Source organism: Natator depressus, chromosome 5 (assembly GCF_965152275.1).
Source record: "Natator depressus isolate rNatDep1 chromosome 5, rNatDep2.hap1, whole genome shotgun sequence".
NCBI lineage: Eukaryota > Metazoa > Chordata > Testudines > Cheloniidae > Natator > Natator depressus.
In genome coordinates, this window is record NC_134238.1 from 12,354,073 (window position 1) to 12,376,255 (window position 22,183).

At 46.0% G+C, this 22,183-nt stretch overlaps 1 protein-coding gene across 1 annotated transcript; it reads left to right on the forward strand.

The window, feature by feature from the left end:
• The first annotated feature begins 3,857 nt into the window (after nt 1–3,857).
• Nucleotides 3,858–11,489, forward strand: SIGLEC15 (sialic acid binding Ig like lectin 15). Its single transcript, XM_074953882.1, has 4 exons — nt 3,858–4,326; nt 6,843–7,202; nt 9,832–9,862; nt 11,411–11,489. The coding sequence occupies exons 1-4, from the start codon at nt 3,858–3,860 to the stop codon at nt 11,487–11,489; spliced, it is 939 nt and encodes a 312-aa protein (XP_074809983.1).
• The last annotated feature ends 10,694 nt before the right edge of the window (nt 11,490–22,183 follow it).

The window sequence follows — 22,183 nt, forward strand, 5'->3', positions numbered from 1 at the left end:
TTTCCTGAAATTTAACTAACCAATCCTAACATATTGTAACATGATTGTGTAACCAATTATATCCCACCACCTTAATTAGTTTACACCCAGCAAAATTAATTATACAGCAGACAGAAACAATCACAGAACCAGACATTGATTATACAGACAGACAATAGGGAATGGGGACTACAGTGATAGAACAAACACACAAATGAGGATTTCACATCCCAGCTATTGATAAGTGAGTTCTTGCCAGACAGGATGCTATCAAACTAAGTTTCCTTTTACATCTTCTAGGCACTTCCCTTTCTCTGGAGGTGATAGGCATTATCAGGACAGGATTGTATTCCTAACAGCCCAATAGCACCTTATTTCAATGTGACTAGTTTGGAATGTGAGGATGTGACCGTTCACTTCCCAGCTTATGGCTGCCTCTGTTGCTCAGCCAAAGATCTCAGCCTAAGCACAGGGCCTCAGACTGTCACAGTAAGAGAAGGACCTTACACCAGCAGACAGTGATTTTGATTCTCTTTCTTTCTTTTATACCTCTATAACTAGCTACGTGATAAGAATACACCTAAATTCTTAGAGTATAGGCCTTTACAGACAGGCCTGAATATCTATATCCTAACAGCAAGCACAGAGTCTGAGTGTAGCAAAAGCCTTTTAATAACGGAGAGAAACAATGTGGCATTATGTTGGGGAAACAGCATCTACAGGGTTCATAAGCAATGAGCAAAAAAACCCACCCCGAGCAAACTGGGACATGTCCTTTCCCTTTGGTTCTTGAGACCAGCAACCCAAAAGTCACCCAAAGTCCCAAAAGTCCAACAACCCAAAAGTCTCTGTCCCTGGTCAGTGCAGCGCCAGAGTTCGAAAGTTTATCTGCAGAGTTTTACCTCCCAATCTGGGTGGAGATGGGGGGGGGGCTTAAGGGGCACCTTACATAATCCAAGCCAATTGCCCAACCGCTCCGCTCCACCAGCTGTCCCACAAATCGGTCTGCTCTGCCAGCCACCCCATGAGCCACTCCAGCCATCCCACAAACTGCTCTGCAATATATCTTCAGGCCCCCCACTACTTAACACAGCACTCAGTGATTTCAGCTCTTAGTAATTTTAGCTCTTTTGTGCTTTTAACTTGTAGTAGGGGAGCCTCAGTGCTGGTGCACCATTGGCCCAAAGTGAATTCAGCTCAGCAACCCGTAACTAGACTCCTAATGGAATCAAAATTAGCTCTGATATTCCACAGTGGAGAGAGGAGGTGCAATTAGCATGCAAGGCCCTCACCAGGGGCCCATACTACCAGATATTAATACCTGTCCCCAGCCTCTCTCACTTCACTCAGTTTTGGAACCCATGTCCCTTGCCTAGCGAGTGCTACTTAGTTGATGGTGAGTCCCTCCATCATAACAAAAGGCCAAGTACAGTTCCACTGTCCTTGATTCACATAATCAGGATAAAAAGAAAAAAGAAAAGGAGGACTTGTGGCACCTTAGAGACTAACCAGTTTATCTGAGCATGAGCTTTCGTGAGCTACAGCTCACTTCATCGGATGCATAGCATATCTTGGAAACTGCAGAAGACATTATATACACACAGAGACCATGAAACAAAACTTCCTCCCACCCCACTCTCCTGCTGGTAACAGCTTATCTAAAGTGATCATCAAGGAGGGCCATTTCCAGCACAAATCCAGGTTTTCTCACCCTTCCCCCCCCCCCCACAGACACACATACAAACTCACTCTCCTGCTGGTAATAGCCCATCCCTCTTTGAAACCTCTCTTTCTAATGCGCATGATAATCAAGGTGGGTCATTTCCAGCACTAATCCAGGTGTTCTCACCCCCCACACACACACACACCCCCCTCCAAAAACCACACACACAAACTCACTCTCCTGCTGGCAATAGCTCATTTTACAATGTGCACAGCAATAATCCAAGTTTAACCAGAACGTCTCGGGGGGAGGGGGGGTTGTAGGAAAAAAACAAGGGGAGATAGGCTACCTTGCATAATGACTTAGCCACTCCCAGTCTCTATTCAAGCCCAAATTAATAGTATCCAATTTGCAAATGAATTCCAATTCAGCAGTTTCTCGCTGGAGTCTGGATTTAGCCTATCTCCCCTTGTTTTTTTCCTACAAACCCCCCCCCAAGACGTTCTGGTTAAACTTGGATTATTGCTGTGCACATTGTAAGATGAGCTATTGCCAGCAGGAGAGTGAGTTTGTGTGTGTGGTTTTTGGAGGGGGGGGTGTGTGTGGGGGGGGTGAGAACACCTGGATTAGTGCTGGAAATGACCCACCTTGATTATCATGCGCATTATAAAGAGAGGTTTCAAAGAGGGATGGGCTATTACCAGCAGGAGAGTGAGTTTGTATGTGTGTCTGTGGGGGGGCGGGGGGAAGGGTGAGAAAACCTGGATTTGTGCTGGAAATGGCCCTCCTTGATGATCACTTTAGATAAGCTGTTACCAGCAGGAGAGTGGGGTGGGAGGAAGTTTTGTTTCATGGTCTCTGTGTGTATATAATGTCTTCTGCAGTTTCCATGATATGCTATGCATCCGATGAAGTGAGCTGTAGCTCACGAAAGCTCATGCTCAAATAAACTGGTTAGTCTCTAAGGTGCCACAAGTACTCCTTTTCTTTTTTCTTTTTACGAATACAGACTAACACGGCTGTTACTCTGAAACCTGAGATAATCAGGATAACAACAATTTATTCTTCCTGCCTCAATAACAGAGACACTGGGGATCCCACAGCAGCCAAAGTGACCATTTGGGCAGCTATGGGCTCATGCTAGGCAGGGTGGGTGTGCCTATGCAAATGAGATCAGCCCCTGAAGTTCTTTTCCACAACTTGCCACAACTCACCACCAGATGTCAGGGTGGAGCTCATCCTGACTCTGCTTACATCTAAGATACTGAGCCACACCACATGTTCCTGGAAGCATTACCTGGTGCTGCAGCTGGTATTGCTTCCAGCAATATGTAGAAATGAGAGCAGCCTTCCCAGAAGTTCTGTTTGTGGCAGCTCGGTTATTAGCTACCTGTCAAGGTAACGACATCACATTCTGGCACTTCTATGTGTATTCCACTCTGGTGAAAGCTGGTTTTGTGAAGAGGTTTTGAGAGAAGGATTATCAAACAGCAAAGATTAAATCTGGCCCAGGCATGAAGGAAATGCAGTTCCCACTAACTGCAACTAGATTTTTATCAGGGCTGGATTTGTCCAGAGAGAGAGATCTTTTGTTTTGTTTCCTGCAACACTTTTGGGTGGGGTACTCGTGGTGTAGTTCCAGGGAAAGGGACGGTTTACGGAAGTTATGGGCAGCTGTAGGGTAAGATAACATTCCACTGCTGTGGTGCCAGTGCTCTGCCTCGAACACTGACTGCTTTCCTCTAACCGTCAAAGACTGTCTCTCTCCTTCAAGACAGCTGGGGGGAAGGTGCTGGGAACTGGCATGCACACTCCAGCCTTGCCATGTTCGTTAGATCAGTATTGCCAGCATCTCTGAAGTCTGCCTTTAGAGCCCATCACTCACAAATGACGTCCCCGGGTTGATAAGAAGGTGGACTTCTGGAAACGTCAGAAGCCACAACCTCCCCACGGAGAATGCTGCCATTCTAACTGAGCGGGCAATGAAGAAGGCAGCACATTAATGTGTGCGCTCCTATTGGCGCTGCTGAACCCACTGGGTTAAAGGGCTTGATCACGCCCAAAGGACAAAGGCATAATATAACCTACAGATCTGTGAGATGGCTCCTCACACAAGAAAGAGAGGATATAAAATGCCTGGAGCCAATGAAGTATCTATAAGCTCACTAAGGATGGATCAGGTAGGACTCAGGGTAAGGTGGGGCTCTCCTGATTTATGGGAGAAAAAGTCATTCTTCAGGTTTGGTACATCAGCCTTTATGGTTTATTCAGGTTTCTGAAGCCAGTTCCTTTGGTTCCAGGTTTGCAGTCCAATGGCTGGTCCATTCAGGTTCCATCAGATGCTACTGGTGAGATTGGAAAGGCGGTTGTTCTGCCCTGTACTTTCACACACCCCCACAAAACATATGACCGGACCCTCACAACCATTTGGAGGATCAAGGAACCTTACGATGGGATGGTAGTGTTCAAATGCGTTACTCACAGCTCGAGCGACCTCTGTAAAACTGCAGTTAGCTACAAGAACAAGTACAAACTGATTGGAAACCCCAGGCACAATAACCTCTCCATCAAGATCGACAACCTGACCTGGAGTGACAGCAACAGATACTTCTGCCGGGTGGAGTTTTCTGGGGATCTTCATGACAAGTACGAAAGCAGGACTGGGATAAGGCTCCATTTGATAGGTAAGAGAACATCAGCTCTAAAGGTGCTACCGACAGAGGCTAGAGCTGGAAGGATGTGGAAGCTGGAGGGACCACTTCATGCTAGTTGCCACTGAACTCCACACTGAGACTTCGTCTACACTACGGGGGTAAGTCGACCAAAGTTACGCAACTCCAGCTACATGAATAAAGTAGCTGGAGTCGACATAGCTTAGGTCAATTTACTGCGGGGTCTACACCGTGCTGGGTTGACGGGAGTCTCCCGTCAATATACCTTACACTTCTCCTTCTGTGGGGAGTACTGGGGTCGACCAGAAAGCGATCTGCCGTCGATTTAGTGAGTCTTCACTAGACCCATTAAATCGACCCCCGGCGCATCAATTGCCAGAGCGTCAATCCCGCGGTAGTGTAGACATAGCCACAGCATTGAACCACTACTAGTCATTCCTGAGGAGCTCTACAACATCAGATCAGGAAATTTTTCTGAGCATCTAAGATGCTCAGATACTATGCTGATGTGTACAATATAAGAACCAGAATAGAATAGAATAAAATAGAAGAGAATAGAAGCTAGGGGGAACTGTGGCAGGGAAAAGGGCTGGCTTCTGGCCACCAGGAGTAAGAACAAAATTGAGATTGGGGTGCAGGAGGGGGTGAGGGCTCTGGTTGGCGATGCGGGCTCTGGGGTGGGGCTGGGGATGAGAGGTTTGGGGTGCAAGAGGGTGCTCTGGGCGGGGCTCGAGGGGTTTGGAGGGCAGGAAGGGGATCAGGGCTAGGGCAGGGGATTGGGGTGTGGGGAGAGGTTCGGGGTGCAGGTTCTGGGTGGCACTTACCTCAAGTGGCTCCTGGAATCAGCGGCATGTCCTTTCTCCGTCTCCTACGTGGAGGCGCAGCCAGGCAACTCTGCATGCTGCCCTGTTTACAGGCACTGCTCCTGCAGCTCCCTTTGGCTGCGGTTCCCCGCCAATGGGAGCTGCAGGGGTGGTGGCTGGGTTGGGGGCAGCATGCAGAGCGGAGGCCCCTCGCTACCCCTACGTGTAGGAGCCGGAGAGGGAGCCATGCCACTGCTTCTGGGAGCCACACGGAGGGGCCCCCAACCCTGCTCCCCAGCTGGAGCGCAGGAGCAGAGCAAGCCTTAAACCCCAATCCCCAGCAGGAGCTCAAGGGACGGATTAAAACAGCTGGCAGGCCAGATCCAGCCCGTGGGGAGTAGTTTGTCCACGCCTTATCTAGAGCCCCAACTGAGCTTGGGGACTCATCATACCAGGCGCTGAGCAGACAGATAGTATGAGAGAGACCCCACCCTGAAGGGTCTGCAATCTAAACAGACAACGGGAAAGAGGGGAAGTGGAGGCCCAGACAGGTGAAGCGATTTGCCCAAGGTCACATGGCAGCTCAGCGTCAGTAGCAGAACCCAGGTCTCGGAGTCCAGTTGCCATGCCCTATCCACTAAACCATGCTGCAGCCATTGAAATCAATAGGGCTTTCATGGATGCAGGGTCCAACTGTGCAGAACTCACGGCAGTATCAGGGCCACGGTTTTGTTAGCTCGGTGGTTTTCAAGCTTTTTAGGCTGTGTACTCCTCTCCAAAGTCTACCGTGTACCACATCTGAGATAGGGTCACAATATACCTAAGATTAGCTTGCCAAGCCTGACTAAACAAAGCGTGTTGTCCGCCATTACAGGATTTTTCTCGAGTACCCTTTGACGAGATCTTGCATATCCCTAGAGGTACGCGTACCCCTGGTCAGAAACCACCATTAGCTGATAATCCGGCTCTAGTTGCATCTGGGGAAGTTTCTTCACTTCCCTTGCTGGGTGTAGCACTGCTGGTACGCAATGGCAGCAGTCCTGCACCCCCAAAGACTGTCCAGCGTTCAGCAATGGATGAGTGATCCCTTCCTGTGGGGGTCTGCAAAGTGTCTGAGCTTATTTTTTTTTAAAATAGCAGTAATACCTTTAAAAGAACATATTCGTCTGCACCTGGGTGACATTTTACATCTGAGGAGGGCACTTCACACCCACGAATTCATTCACACAACTCCTCCGTGCAAGGGATACACTGTATTTGCAGTCCAATCGTTGCAGGCATTGTGCGATTGCATAAGAATCAGGCCGTGAAACTGACTAGTCTATTTTCATTGCTCAGGCTGCATGAGACACGAACAATAAATAAACCAAACCACACAGAGAGCGAAGGGAAAATTAGATTGATGACATTCTTTCTATTTTTAATCACCCCAATATCAACAGTAATAATAAAACAGGGAAGGAACTCCGATCCCCTGACTCTGAGGCCTGGGCCCTATTTGCTTGAACCCGGTGCTTCTCTCTAAAGCGGAGGGGTGATGAGGAAATCAAGAGCCAGGAAATGTTGAAGGAAAAGGAGCGATGAGAGACTTGATCTCGACGTTACAAAATCATAGCAGTCTAGGAATCAGCTCAGGCCAACAATGGCACTAAATGCTTTGAGCCCCAAACCAGCATGGTATTTGAATCTTCATTTGATTTTAATCATTTCTTGTGACCCGCACAGCTGCTCCCAGGATTGTTAACATCACCATTGGCTCCAACCAGGACCGTACCTTCAGAGCGCAGTGTACAGCCGAAGGGGAGCCGCTGCCTTCTCTGACATGGACCGGCCCTCTCTTCAGCAATGCAACGTCAGTCACAAGCTTGAACCACCAGATAACCAAAGAGTTGCACTATCTGACTCACGATGGAAAATACACGTGCACAGCCGTTAACAGCCACGGGAGAGCAGAGGGAGCCGTGTATTTCTATAAATTCAAAGCAGCAAGCAGCTCCTTGATTCTGATCCTGATATTTGTAGCACTAGGAGTTAAAGTACTGGTGTTGCTGGTGATATTAGGAATCGCTGTTTTTTGGAGGGCAGGTATGTGCCGTTATTTATTTGCTTTCATACCCTTCTCTGCGTTTAATCAGACTGTTAACTAGTGGAGTGACTCAGCGGAAAGAAAAAGACGCAATCAGCCAGGATTTTCCTCCTCTAGGGATGTTTATAACTGAAAATCCAAGCAAAGTAACAAGGAAAGAAGGAGAAATGCAAAACTCCCCAGTTGCCAGTTACAGGGTTGCTGGATTCAGCCCTTGTATTTTTTTAAAAGACACAGTAAACAGGAGTTTCCATATGTCTAACACTATGGGTTTAGGAAGCAAGATGTATGGCTGGGAGGTGCCATTTTAAAACAGACTAATTATTAATGCTTTGCGCCTAGGCATCGTCACAACTTGCCTTCAGTACACGTCACAGAATAGTTTAATCCTCACAGTATTGTCATCCTCATTTCACAGATGGCAAAACTGAGGAGAGGGGTTAAGGGACTTGCTCAAGCCACAGAGAGTATGTCTACACAGCCCACAGCACTGAGTTTCAGAGCCCAGGTCGACAGACTTGGGCTCATGCTGCAGCACTAAAAATAGCTGCCCAGATGTTGCAGCTCAGGCTCGGAAGCCCAGTGATGGGGGTGGGCTTTGCGGCCCGAACTCCAGCCCAAGCTGCAGTGTCCACACAGCTGGTTTTAGCGCTGTAGGTCGAGCCCGGTTCTGAGACTTGCTGCGTAAATGTAACACGGAGGGAGAATCACTGTCTATCTGGGTACTCCCGTGGCCCATGTCACTGTATTAGCTGAGTGCTTCACAAGCATTCGTGGATTTTCATCCTCACAATGCCCCAGTGAGGCTGGAGTAGGGAAATATTATTCCCCTGTTGCGGCTGCTGCTGCTCCCCCAACCCCTGGCCCTGGGGTTCCCGCTGCTGCCTGGTGGGTCCCTGGCTGCTCTGCTGGGCCTGGGCTGCGTCCTGCTGCTCTCCCCGTGAGCACCCACCACCCTGCCCGCAGCCAGCCCCTGCCTCCAGCCACCCCGCCGCACTCCCTGCCCTGCCTCCAGCCACCACCACACCCGCTGCCCTGCCTCCAGCCCCCGTCTCCAGCCACCCCCTGCCCTGCCTCCAGCCACCCCCGCACCCCCTGCCTGCAGCCAGCCCCTGCCTCCAGCCACCCCCTGCAGCTCCTGCCTGCAGCCACCCTGCCGCACCCCCTGCCCTGCCTCCAGCCACCCCCGCACCTCCTGCCCGCAGCCAGCCCCTGCTGCACCCCCTGCCCGCAGCCAGCCCCTGCCTCCAGCCACCCCCTGCAGCTCCTGCCTGCAGCCACCCCTGCCGCACCCCCTGCCCTGCCTTCAGCCACCCCTGCACCTCCTGCCCGCAGCCAGCCCCTGCTGCATCCCCTGCCTGCAGCCAGCCCCTGCCGCACCCCCTGCCTGCAGCCACCCCTGCCGCACCCCCTGCCCTGCCTCCAGCCACCCCCACACCCCCTGCCCTGCAGCCAGCCCCTGCCGCACCCCCTGCCTGCAGCCAGCCCCTGCCGCACCCCCTGCCCGCAGCCAGCCCCTGCCTCCAGCCACCCCCTGCAGCCACCCCCTGCCGCACTCCCTGCCCTGCCTCCAGCCACCCCCGCACCCGCTGCCCTGCCTCCAGCCCCCATCTCCAGCCACCCCCTGCCCCGCCTCCAGCCACCCCCGCACCCCCTGCCTGCAGCCAGCCCCTGCCGCACACACCCCCTGCCCTTCCCGCACCAGCCCCTGCCGCACCCCCTGCCCTGCCCGCAGCCAGCCCCTGCCGCACCCCCTGCCCTGCCCACAGCCAGCCCCTACCTCCACCGGCCCCACACCCCCTTGCCTCCAGCCAACCCCACACCCTCCTGTCTCCAGCCAGCCCTGCACCCCTTGCCTCCAGCTAGCCCTGCCCCACGCCCCTGTCTGCAGCTGGCCCCACGTCCACTGGTGCCCTGCAGTTCCCAGGCCAGTAACCCTGCACACCTGCTTCAATGAGGGGGGCAGGGAGCAGCTGGGACCCACACATGTGCACACCCTAGGATGACCAGACAGCAAGTGTGAAAAATCAGGACGGGGGTGGGGGGTAATAGGAGCCTATATAAGAAAAAGACCCCAAAATCGGGACTGTCCCTATAAAATCGGGACATCTGGTCCCCCTAGCACAGCCCCAGGGAGTGGCAGGGACCCACACATGTGAAACGGAGCTCATTTCTAGTTCAGGCCCATCTTTTTAAAAAAGAACTTTAGGCAGGGTTAACACACACACGTATTTTCCCGGACGGGTCAGGCTTTTTGGTTCTTAAATCGTCATCCGGGAGGAATTTTTAAATTTTAAAAATTCCTCCCGGGAAAATACGGACGTATGGTAACCCTGTTGGTACAAAAAATACATACTGGGGCACATCCCTTAACTCAGAACTTTTTATAGGGAACCGGTTGTTAAGATTTTGGCAGCTCATCACTGCATCTAGGAAGGAGCAGCGAGATGCTTTGCTCCTTGTATTTAGATGTCAGTCCCACTATATTGAAAGACTAACCAGAAACAGAACTTAAGGAATTTTTGCCCATTCATTGTGGTTCAGAAACCCACCATCAATGCTGGATTCTCAGCTCTTCCAACTGAAATTGGCAGTAAACTAATACGCATCTTTATTCTCACCTAACAGGTCATGGCACAGCCCCATCCAGGCTGTCCAGGTAAGAACATCATGCCTTCTGTCAAGTTAACAAGCATGGACTTCCTTTTTAAGCAGGGAACTGCAACTTATCCTTGACTTGGTAACCACCTTAGAATCTAAGGGCTGGTCTATACACAGTTCTTGTTCCAATGAAACTATATTGCTTTAGAAATAGACGTGAATCAAGGCAGCTCTCTACAGTGGACTGTTACCCCAGTATAAAGGTGCTTGTATCAATATACCAAAATAAGCTATACTGATATAAGCCCCTTTATATCAGTATCATGGTCTGCACACTAGAGGGGTGAATCATTTTTGTTTTTTGCCTGCGACCTGTCCATGACTTTTACTAAAAATACCCACGACAAAATCTTAACCTTACTGATTGTCAATTGGCTCCACGTAGGTAATCCAATTTTTAAGGTTAATCTCCCAGAACATTTGTTCCAGGCTGAACCTCGAAAGTAAACCACAAACATCTGTAGCCTAGAGGAAACTTTTGGGGATTAAACAAGTCTTTAAAAATGTGTTAGCTGACTTCCACTTAACTCCAGGGTAGATCTAGCCTAACAACATTGTAAATTTTATCTGGAAAACACCTCGCTGTGCCAGGAACATGTCTTTCAACCCTGCTAGGAGTGACTCATCCCTTGACCTTGTTAAGGTTGACGAACTGGGTCCCCTACATTTGACTGTGTCTGTGGGCTTGGTCTACACTATGAAGTTTTGCTGGCATAGCTATGCCAGCGAGGATCCTGGGGAAAAAAATCACACTCCCCATCTGCCTCCCCCGCCCACATTGTTATGTCAACAAAACCCTGGCACAGGCGGAACTGTGCCAAAAGAAGAGAGCTTTTGTTGACATTGCTAATGTTGTTCGGGAAGGTGGTGTAGTTATGCCCACAGAACAACTTTTGCTGGCATACTCTGCATCTCCACTAGGGGGCTTTGTTGACATAGGTATACTGCCAAAAGCGCTATGGGGTGGAAATGCCCTATGTCACTTTATCAAGAATCAGGGGGTAGCCATGTTAGTCTGTATCCACAAAAACAACGAGGAGTCCGGTGGCACCTTAAAGACTAACAGATTTATTTGGGCATATAAATCTGTTAGTCTTTAAGGTGCTACCAGACTCCTTGTTGTTCTTATGTCACTTTAGATGACAGCTTAAAAACCAAGGTCCTGGATGCTCCACATGAATATTCAAGATCCCATGACACCTCTCATGAGTGGAGAGGTTTGTCCCTGTCGTCTAAGGCTCAGAAGCAGCTGCCTGGCAGTAGTGTTGTATGCATATAGTTTGTGAAATGCTTTTGGATCCTTCAGGATGAAAAACACTACATACAAACACATGAAACTAAAAAAACAAAACAAAAGATGGCAGGACCAACTTCAAATAAAATGGGTTATCATCAGGTTGATTCCGACGCCCTGAAACTGTGATCTGAAATCAGCTAAGTTCTAAAGATCGCATCATTTCAGAAGCCCTGCATAGGGAAGCCAGCATTTATATTTACTGCCAACGGACACACTAGCCTTTACCTTTCTCGACTCTTTGGTTGGCAGGCAACAAGCGCAAGACTCTACCTATGAAAATCTTGACCGCAGAAACAACTGTGGCAGTCAGAGTTTGCCGACAGAATGACCTGCAGCAACTTGGCCTTTGGAATCTGGACCACATCATTTTCACATATTTACACATGTTGATCGACTATTCATTACATGTAAAACAAAGCAGGTTATGTTTGTGTGTCTTTTCTCCCACAACGTGCATCTGTACTACCGGCTCTGACGAATGGACTGTCAGACTGGTCATGCGTGAGCAGATTGGCCCCTACGGGCTGCAACCTGCAGAAGATGTAAGCTCTGAGGAAGGAAAAAGGAACGGTAGGTAAAGAGAGCGAGAAAAGGGAAGGAATATCCAGGGCAAAGGAGAAGACGACTACTTTAGATGTCAGTTCCAACCAACCTGCATATTTTCAGCCTGTACCACTCAGCATTCAGGACACAGTTAAAAGTCAAACGCCGGCTCCTGGCTGCATTTTCCAAACATTATTTCAAAACCATTTGCCCCCCGCCACTAGAACTTAGCAAAACGCATGCAGCTTATTAAAGACAACAAACGGACTGAGGGTCCCATTTCAAACTTCAGCCTTTCTTCAGATGTGAAGGAAAAGGTTGTTGGGGGGTTTTTTTTAAGTGGCAGGAAAATATATATTTTGTATATTTTATAAATATTTACTCTTCCTCTTAAAACCTGCTGAAAAAAGTTATTCCATCTTTTTTTTAAAAAGAAACCACCTTGGCCCCTCCCCCTCCCCCAAATATACTTACCTTCTGGCAGAGACGGTCAGCCCAAAAGGGAAACGTTTTCAGAAAGCCGTGGGAGTGGAAAACAGGACATTGGAATGAGAACGCTATTGCAGCCTCAATTCTAGCAGTATATACGTTATATGACATTTGCTTATGATAAGAGCCTTCACAGACTACATTGCAGTAAAAATTGTGTTAGCTATATCATCAACCTCTCTCTCTCACACACACACACACACAAATGCAGATAAGATCGATTATAGCTGGTTGAAAATTTTTTGTGTACAACTGTTTTTCCAATGGAAAATGGCTATTTGACTAAACAGAAATTTCTGCAAAAAACTGTTGGTTTTTTTTTTGTCAAAAATGTTTTAATTTTTGTGGGAAAAAAATCACCTGGGAAAAGAATTGTTTTCAGCAACTGAAAACCAACATTTTTCAAATCTTGTCCAAAAAAATTCATTTTTCTATGAAAACCCCCAAAATATTCTAAATTTTTTTTTCCAAAAAAGAAATATTCCCAGCCAACTCTCATACATATATGCGTTATGCAGAATGGTTCCTTCAGCAGGCTCACCCCGCACTTTATATACTGCGCTACAGTGGTCACTGTTAAAGAGTCTCCATTCACCAACAATTACCACTGACACACCTGTTTGTTATTACTACATTTTGATATCATGGTAGCACATAAAGGCCTTGAATGAGGATGCGGATGCCAGCATGATGGCTGCTGTACTAACATGCATAAAGATGGCTATGCTATGGATGGCTTACAGTCAAAGGGTACGTCTACACTTGCAATCCTGAAATGCTACTGCCACGCATGGAAATATACCCAATCTAGCTTTAATCTAGTTAGCTCAACTGCATGGGCATCACCATGGGCTAGCTGCATGAGTAGTTACCCAGGGTCCAGGCGGGCTTGCCCAGCCAGCCTGCAGATTCACGGCTCTGGTGCCCAAGGTGGCTCGGGTACATCTGCTCAAGCTGCAATCACAGCCTGGGATTACAGTAAGGACGTACTCTAAAAGGCACAAACGGACGATAGGTTGGGGATAGGGAATAAAATACAAGCTAATGAACATGATGGTGACAGGCCATTTTGTTGCTGTTGGCTTTTGCTGCTTTGAACTGAGAGTAGCAGGGAGGAAACAGCGGGACCCTAGGTATCTAATTACATGGCCTCCATTACCGTGGCATATGAACACCTCACGATCTTTTTTTAAAGCAAAGTTACAATGAACCATTAACATACAACATCGCCCACTACTTATTCAGGGTGAGGCTAATAGTCAAAGAGCTTGGTTAAAGATTCTGGCTTGCCAGCTTCTCCTCTGAGCATACCAAAAAATGCATTTATCCTCACACACCCCTGTGAGGTAGGGCAGGGCTGGAATCCCTTTTCGACAGATGAGGAACGAAGGCATAGAGAGAATAAGTGATGTGTCCTAGGTCACGCAAAATGGGTGGCAGAGAAGGGACTTGAAACCAGGTCTCCGAAGTGCTCAGCCAATGCCCTAACCACTCGGGGAGTTACCAGTAGTAAGGGAGAGAGAAAAGACAGGAATGAGAACAGCGATAGTCACAGCTGGTCACAGGACCAGCCATGACAGCTGGCTGGGTTTTGTAGGCACCACAACAGAGTGGAGTTTTAATGGGGGGCTATGGAGGAGGATGAGGTAGTGGCTGTACAGATATTAATTGGGGAATTTTCCCCTTGCAAAAAGGCATCATAGAAGAAAGCAGGGAGTTGTTTGAAGAGGCCAGGTGAGGAATAAAGGCTGGGAATGTTGGCAGAGTCGCGGGGGGGAAAGGGGTCAACATTGCAATATGTTACTCTTTCAGGCCTGATTTCCTGTGGTTGTTTCCTTATCTACATAGCAAGAACTAGCTGCAGGATCTGATGCTGCAGTGTGGAAACCGTGGGGATATTTTGGCTTAATGGTGACCACCGCGCAGGATACATTGAATTCCAATTTGGGGATCAATTCTGCACCCATTGGAGGCAATGGGAAAACTCCCTGACATCCACGGAAGTGGGAATAGGCCTTAAAAACTGCAGCAAGGAGTTCAGTCTTGAGTTCTCAACCTGACCACCCTCCTACTGTTCCCATAGTGCTAAATGGGACAAGGCCTTTATATGGAAAAGGCCTTAGACAACCTAATAAGACTGTGTCTAAAGTCCTATCCAAAACAGGTTAGAAATATGGGCCTCTGGTTTAGAAGCTCCTTTTGGTGAGAGATGGCTGCTGTCACTTTAAATGATTCACCACCCGAGAAGGCCGTTCCCGGTGATGGTGCAGATGGAGTCCTTGCCTTTTGGAGAAAGCAGGAGTCAGCGAGCTGCAAAACTGCCACAAGAGAAATTCAGTATTTTATTTTATTTTTTTAAAATCTTTTCAGCTGTCTGAACTGTTTTGAGGTACTCGTTCTTCATCTTCAGCTGATGTCGTTTACCTTTCAGTGTTGCCCTGGAATTGCTGTGGATTCATTATCAAAGACGGTCAAATTAATAAGGACTCAGGAAATCTTGAGTTCAATACCAGGCTCTGCCACAGACTTCGTGTGTCACCCTGCACAGGTCACTTCAATCTAGTCTGTGCCTTGGTTCCCCACCTGTAAAATGGGGCTAGTTCTTCCCTGTTTGGAGGCTAAAATCCATTGATGATTGTTAGATGGTCGGATACTATGGTGATAAGAGCCATGTAAGTAATTACATAGATACCCTTGATTTAATTAATGTGTTTCACAACAGCTTGAACTCCGTTTTGGGATGCATAGAATTTACTTTCAGTAACTCTGAAACCCTAATTCCTCCAAGCCCCACGCTGCGCCTTCCTCTTTGGTAATTACCCTCCATAACATTCACTTTGACTGACTGCAATAACCTACCGTTTGTAACTGCTGTGACTAGAATGGTGGTTCTGTTGGGTTTCAGTATTAAGCAGTCAATTAAATCTAAAGTACAGTGCGTGTTTGCTAGACTCGTGGGCCGGAGAGCAGACTAGATCTCCTTTACTTCTGCATCACCGCCCTCGCCCAGCAAACAAAATTCTAGGCAATCTGCCTACAGTGCATTCACTCTCATCACTGCATTACAGCAGGAGCCGCAACAAAAGGCCCCTGCAGTGAGAGAGCTGCCCCCGACCCCAAGATACCTACTGGATCTCATTTCCTTCCTCACCTGACTCTATAAAGGGATAGAAAGAATAAGGAAAGGAAGCCTGTCCATCGGGTGGGGAAAGAAGCGCACACACATTTTGGGAGTGGGACAGAGGAAGCAAAATAAATGCTTTTCCGCACCTCACTGGAGAATCCTCCCCCCGGCATGGAGGTCCTGGTTCTGGGGACACACAGAAGGCAGACTAGATGCTGCCTGTATTTTGTTTCTGTGTAATATACTAGCTAGTAAGTACACAGTTCTCTGCTCTAAGCAGATTGCCAGATCTACTCAGGTATGTGATTATGTAACCATCCAGTGACAATGCCATCGCAAGCCCGTCCTTTGGCTCAGATCGTTTTTGGAGCATAAAATCCAAGTTCTACTCCTAGGTGCACAATTTAAATGATGTCTAATATCCACACATTGCCGTGGCTTTGTCTCAACCATTAGTGGAAGACTCTGGCTGCTGATTTCAGATGCACTGTGTAGTTTAATAGCTAAAAATAGGCAGTTAATATTGTACTTGGCTTTGTTTATTGGGGGGGGGGGTTCTAATTAGAATACAAGCTGCATTTTGTTCCTATTAAAATAATAGTGTCAGAATTTGAGATGGAAATTAGCTACTAGGGTCACATTATCCTTAACCCATCCCAGTACAGGATTGTTCCTTAACAGGACAAACTGGATCTTGAAAAATACTTCTTCACTGTGACTGTGTCTTCCCCACTTACACGCTGATCCCTCAAGCTGTTCTACAGGGGGAAAGGGCTCCACTGGGGTTAGTGTTAAATAAAATACATTTAAAGGGGGGAACGTACATTTTCAGATTATTTCTAGGACGTATAATACAGTAGTTACTACGGACTCTGTTTGTTGCAACAATCAACACGTACCACATGTACACTCCCACTGCCTCCCTCTTTCTTATACACACACATTTTACAATTGTTTGTTGGGGAGATGGGCAACATTAAATCATTCAGCTTGGCGAGTCACAAAATGTCCACGAATCTATCCTCTCCTAAGACATGCAAAATATACAGAGTCGGGAGCAGTGTGAGAACAGGACCAGGTCTCAGGTCATAGAAGGCTGGATTCCTGGCTTTGCAATGGACTCCCTGCGCAAACTTGTAAAGTATATGGAGTTCTGCAGATAAAAACATCGGACGTAAGTATTATGCTTCAGTTTTTCTACTGCGCTGCATTATCACAGGTTACTGCTACTCTTAAATTAGCACTAGTAATCAAAGTACCAAAGGACATGAAGAGGAGAAATTCTTAAATTGCCTATACACCAATGCCTATACAGGCCGAGTAACAAACAAGAGGAATTGGAATTGCTCATTTATGAGCATAAATTCAATCTAATTGGTATTGAAACCTGGTGGGATGATTTGCACGATTGGAATGTTAAAAATCAACGGTTATAACCTAGTCGGGAAGGATCAAGTGGGCCAAAGGGGACGGGGAGTGGCACTTTGTGTCAAAAATGGCATTACCAAGTCACTGATAACTCAGAAGAAAATCATCTTGAATGCGTAAGGATAAATGTCCTAACAGATAAAACACAAGATGGGGTGTTAGTTGGTGTCTGCTATAGGCCACCAAATCACACTGAGAACAGGATGACCAATTTATTTGAGCATAAGCTTTCGTGAGCTACAGCTCACTTCATCGGATGCATAATTAAAGTTTAACTTATTTATGCATCCGATGAAGTGAGCTGTAGCTCACGAAAGCTTATGCTCAAATAAATTGGTTAGTCTCTAAGGTGCCACAAGTCCTCCTTTTCTTTTTGCGAATACAGACTAACACGGCTGCTACTCTGAAACCTGAGAACAGGATGGCTATCTTCTCATACACCTATCTATATGGCATAGGAAAACCACCTGCATGAGCATGGGGAATTTCAGTCTGAGGGACAAATGCTGGAAGTCTCATGCTGTCAGTATTAAAACATCCTTGGAATTTCTAAACATTGCTGATGACAATTTCCTGCCACACACGCACACACAAAAGTTTCAGAGTAACAGCTGTGTTAGTCTATCCGCAAAAAGAAAAGGAGGTACTTGTGGCACCTTAGAGACTAACCAATTTATTAGAGCATAAGCTTTCGTGAGCTATAACCCATTTCATCGGATGCTCAGGAAAGCTTATGCTCAAATAAATTGGTTAGTCTCTAAGGTGCCACAAGTCCTCCTGTTCTTTTTGCGGATACAGACTAACATGGCTGCTATTCTGAAACCTGTCATTATGCAAGGCACTGAATTTAGCCGTATGGAGTGGAAATCTATCAACTTCATGAAAAAATGCGTAGGCATGCATCCGATGAAGTGAGCTGTAGCTCACGAAAGCTTATGCTCAAATAAATTGGTTAGTCTCTAAGGTGCCACAAGTACACAAAAAAGTTTTGCTGCCAACATGGGGAAATTCTTTGTTAGACCTTGTCCTGACATATAAAGAGGAGCTGAATTACAACTTAATGGTAGCTTAAGTTAAAGTGGTCATGACTGGGGGGGATATGATAGAGGTCTATAAAATCATGCCTGGTGTGGAGAAAGTAAATAAGGAAGTGCCATTTACTCCTTTTCATAACACAAGAACTAGGGGTCACCAAATGAAATTAATAGGCAGCAGGTTTAAAACAAACAAAAGGAAGTATCTTTTCACACTATGCACAGTCAACCTGTGGAACTCCTTGCCAGAGGATGTCATGAAAGCCAAGGCTATAGCAGCGTTCAAAAAAAGAAAAAGAACTAGATAAGTTCATGGAGGATAGGTCCATCAATGGCTATTAGCCAGGATGGGCAGGGATGGTGTCCCTAGCCTCTGTTTGCCAGAAGCTGGGAATGGGTGACAGAGGATGGATCACTTGATGATTACCTGTTCTGTTCATCCCCTCTGGGGCACCTGGCATTGGCCACTGTCGGAAGATAGGATACTGGGCTAGATGGACCTTTGGTCTGACTCAGTATGGCCATTCTTATGTTACTATATCACATTTATAAACCTGCAAGCAGAATAAAGTCCAGATCAGTAATATATATATTTTGTGATTTAATAGGGCCAATTTCAAAAAGCTGAAAACAATTATGAGCCAAATCAGCTGGGAGGAAGAATTTAATCAGAAAAATTTGAATGATAATTGGCAATTATTTAAGAACACCTTAATAGATGACAAAACCCACAAATATTACAATTGAGGAACAAGGCTGTGCTGGCTAAAAAACTGACCTGATTTAGAGGGGAAGTGAAGGCAGTTATAAAAAATTTTAAAAAATAGATTAATGGAAGAAAGGGAAAGTTGATAGAGTATAAATCAGAAGTTAGGAATTGTATAATATTGATAAGGAAAGCAAAGGGACACAAGGAGAAATCTATGGCCAAAGTTAAGTACAATAAGGAATTTTTTAAAAAATATACTAACAACAAGAATCCTGACAAAGTATTGGTCCATTACTCAATGGAAGTGGTATAATTATCAATAATAAGGAAGAGGAGACAAAAGTGTTCACTATATATTTTTGTTCTGAGTCTGATGGGAAAACAGCTGATATAGTCTCATCACATGGTGATAACTCTCCTCCCATTCCACTTGTATCTCTGGAGGATGTTAAATAGAAGTTACTAATGTTAGATATTTTTAAATCAGCAGGTCCAGACAATTTGCATCCCAAATTTTTAAAAGAGCTGGCTGAGGAGCTGGCTAGACAGTTAATATTTGACTTTCAATAAGTCTTGGAGCACTGGGGAAGCTCCAGAAGACTGGAAGAAAGCGAATGATGTGCCTAATTTTAAAAAGCAGTAAACGGGATAAGATCAGTCAGCCTGACATCAATCCTGGACAACATAATGGTGGGCTTCTATGGGGCTCAATGAATAGAGAATTAAAGAATTAAAGGAAGGAAATGTAATTAATACAAATCAATATGGGTTTATGGAAAGTAGATCCTATCAAACTAATTTGATTGCTTTTTAATGAGATTACATGTTTAGTTGATAAGGGTAATATTGTTGACATAACCTGTAAGGCATTTGACTTGCCCACGACATTTTGATTAAAAACCTAGAATGATAAAAAATTAAAATGGTATACACTAAATGAATTAAAAACTGGCTAACTGATAGGTCTCAAACTGTAATTGTAAATGGTGAATTATCATCAAGTAGGTGTGTTTCTAGTGGGGCCCTGAAGAGATCAGTTCTTGGCCCTACACTATTTAACATTTTTATCAGTGACCTGGAAGAAAAGAAAATCATCACAGGTAACATTTCAGATGACGCAAAAATTGGGGGAGTGGTAAATAATGAAGAGGACAGATCACTGATTCAGAGCTATCTGGATTGCTTGGTAAATGGCACTCAAGCAAACAACATGTGTTTTAATAAGGCTAAATGTAAAAGTATTCATCTGGAAACAAAGAAGGTAGGAGGGGGGACTTTATCTGGGAATCAGTGACTCTGGAAAAGATTTGGAGGTTGTGGTGGATAATCAGCTGAACATGAGCTCCCTGTGTCATACTGTGGCCAAAAACGCCAATACGCTCCTTTGATGCACAGACAAGGGAATGTCAAGTAGGAGGAGAGAGGTTATTTTACCTCTACATTTGACACTGGTGCGACCACTTCTGGAATTGTGTGTCCAGTTCTGGTGTCCAAAGTTCAAGAAGGATGTTGATAAACTGAGGAGGGTTTAGAGAAGAGCCATGGGAATGACTGGAAATCACGTCTTAGAGTTATAGACTCAACGAGCTCAATCTATTTATCTTAACAAAGAGGTTAAGGGGTGACTTGGATTACAGTCTATCAGTATCTACATGGGGAACAAATATTGAATAATGGGGCTCTTCAATCTAGCAGAGAAAGGTAGAACATGATCCAATGGCTGGAAGTTGAAGCTAGACAAATTCAGACCGAAAATAAGGTATAAATTTTTCAGTGAGAGCAACTAACCATTGGAACAATATACCACAGGTCATAGTGAATTCTCCATCACTGGCAATTTTTAAATCAAGATAGGATGTTTTTCTAAAAGATCTGTGTGACATTACACCCCATATTCTTCACTGAAATGCGCTTAGGCTATGCATATGGCATAACTAAGACGTATTTTATGTAAGATGGGTCATGTGAGTTACCATTGGAAAGGTTATGATTTACTGAATGTGATTATCCTATTTGTATGCATGGATCATTTCTGTATCTGAAGTTAGTAATACGAACTATGTATCAGTTAGAAAAGTGCTTGCACCTGGGGAATGCCCACCAGACAGTAGGCAACCAGCTTGGATGGGCTATTAGGAAGGACAATACGTCTTTGAAGATGCTAATCTCCCTCCTTCTTGAGAAGTTTCCTGGGATGCTGCTTTAACACTACAGGGTCAGGTGATCATGTCACCTTGTACTGGACATCGTTTTGGACTTCTGGTATTTTTCCACTGGAAGGGGGTGGGGGTCAAACTGGGAAACAAAGGATTCCTGCCACATGCAAATTCTATTTAAGGCTGGGGAATGAGTTAATCTTGGCTCTTCTCCACTGCCTCCCCACCCAAGAAGGAAGACAGCTGAAAACACCTGAAGAAACAAAAGAAACTAAGATGGCGGGGGGGGGGTGGCGTGGGCAGGGTCAGGGGCTGAGCCCAGGCAAGAAAGGTCAGCCTGTAAAGGGAAAACCTGGAGATTTAAACTGCAAGCAGTGCAGTTTACCTTCAAGAAACTGCGCAACCTGCATAAAACAATATTTAGGGTGAGAAATTACTATTTGTAGCCAATTTCTTTACTATATTAAGTCTAGTTTGTGTGATTGTTTTATTTTCTCAGTAATTTGCTTTAATCTGTTTGCTATCCCTTATAATCACTTGAAATCTACCTTTTGTAGTTTTTTGTTTATTCTAAAACCCAGTTTGTGCCATTCATAACTGGAGGGGGTGCAAAGCTGTGCATATCTTCCTCCACATTGAGGGAGGGAGCGAATTCCATGAGCTTACACTGTATAGATCTCTATACAGCGCAAGACAATATAATTTTGGGTTTACACTCCAGAGGGTGTGTGCACCTGAGTGCTGGGCAATTCACCGAGCTGAGTCTTCCCACACAGAGCTGGTTGCAGAGACTGTGTGATTCTATAGCTGGGTGTGTCCCTACCTGTAAGACACGATGAGGGAGCCCAGGCTGGTGGTACAGGTGGGCTCAGTGGGACCCCAATACATAGGTGGCACCCCAGAAGAGGGGTCCAACCTGTCACAATCTGCTCTACGAATTCTACGGCCTGTGCTATACAGGAGGTCAGACTAGATGATCCCAAAGAGTCCAAGGCCAGAAGGGATCAATGAATTTGCCCTTCCAGTCTTCATTTTCTTAACAGAAATTAGGTCGTAGTCCAGCAGACCATTCACTTTATTGCAATGGACACCATACAGTTCAAGTTTTCCAAAAGCCACAAATATAGGCATCAAAACTGCACAAATTAACTTCAAACAGCTTTTATTTACAAAATTGTAATAAATATTACCATGAAGAAAAAGCAACATTCTTACCATTCTCCTCCTGGGCCTCTCTTAGGACTTCTGCCAATCATATAACATGGTAGTGCAACGGGCACACAAGGAATAGAGTCAGGAAAGGCAACTAACCTAACTTGAAGACTTCAAACACCCAGACGATACCTTCATCTCCCAAGTGTGGGATAATATGGCTGTTTCTTGTGGCTCAATGGAATTATTGGGACCTTTACCAGGAGCTACTTGATTTTCATTTTTTTTTTTATTTCATCTGGTCTTTGCAGGCCTAGTACATTATAAATTCACCATCTGTAAAAACTCAAGTGCTAACACAATGGTTTTAAAACCTGCATGTCATAT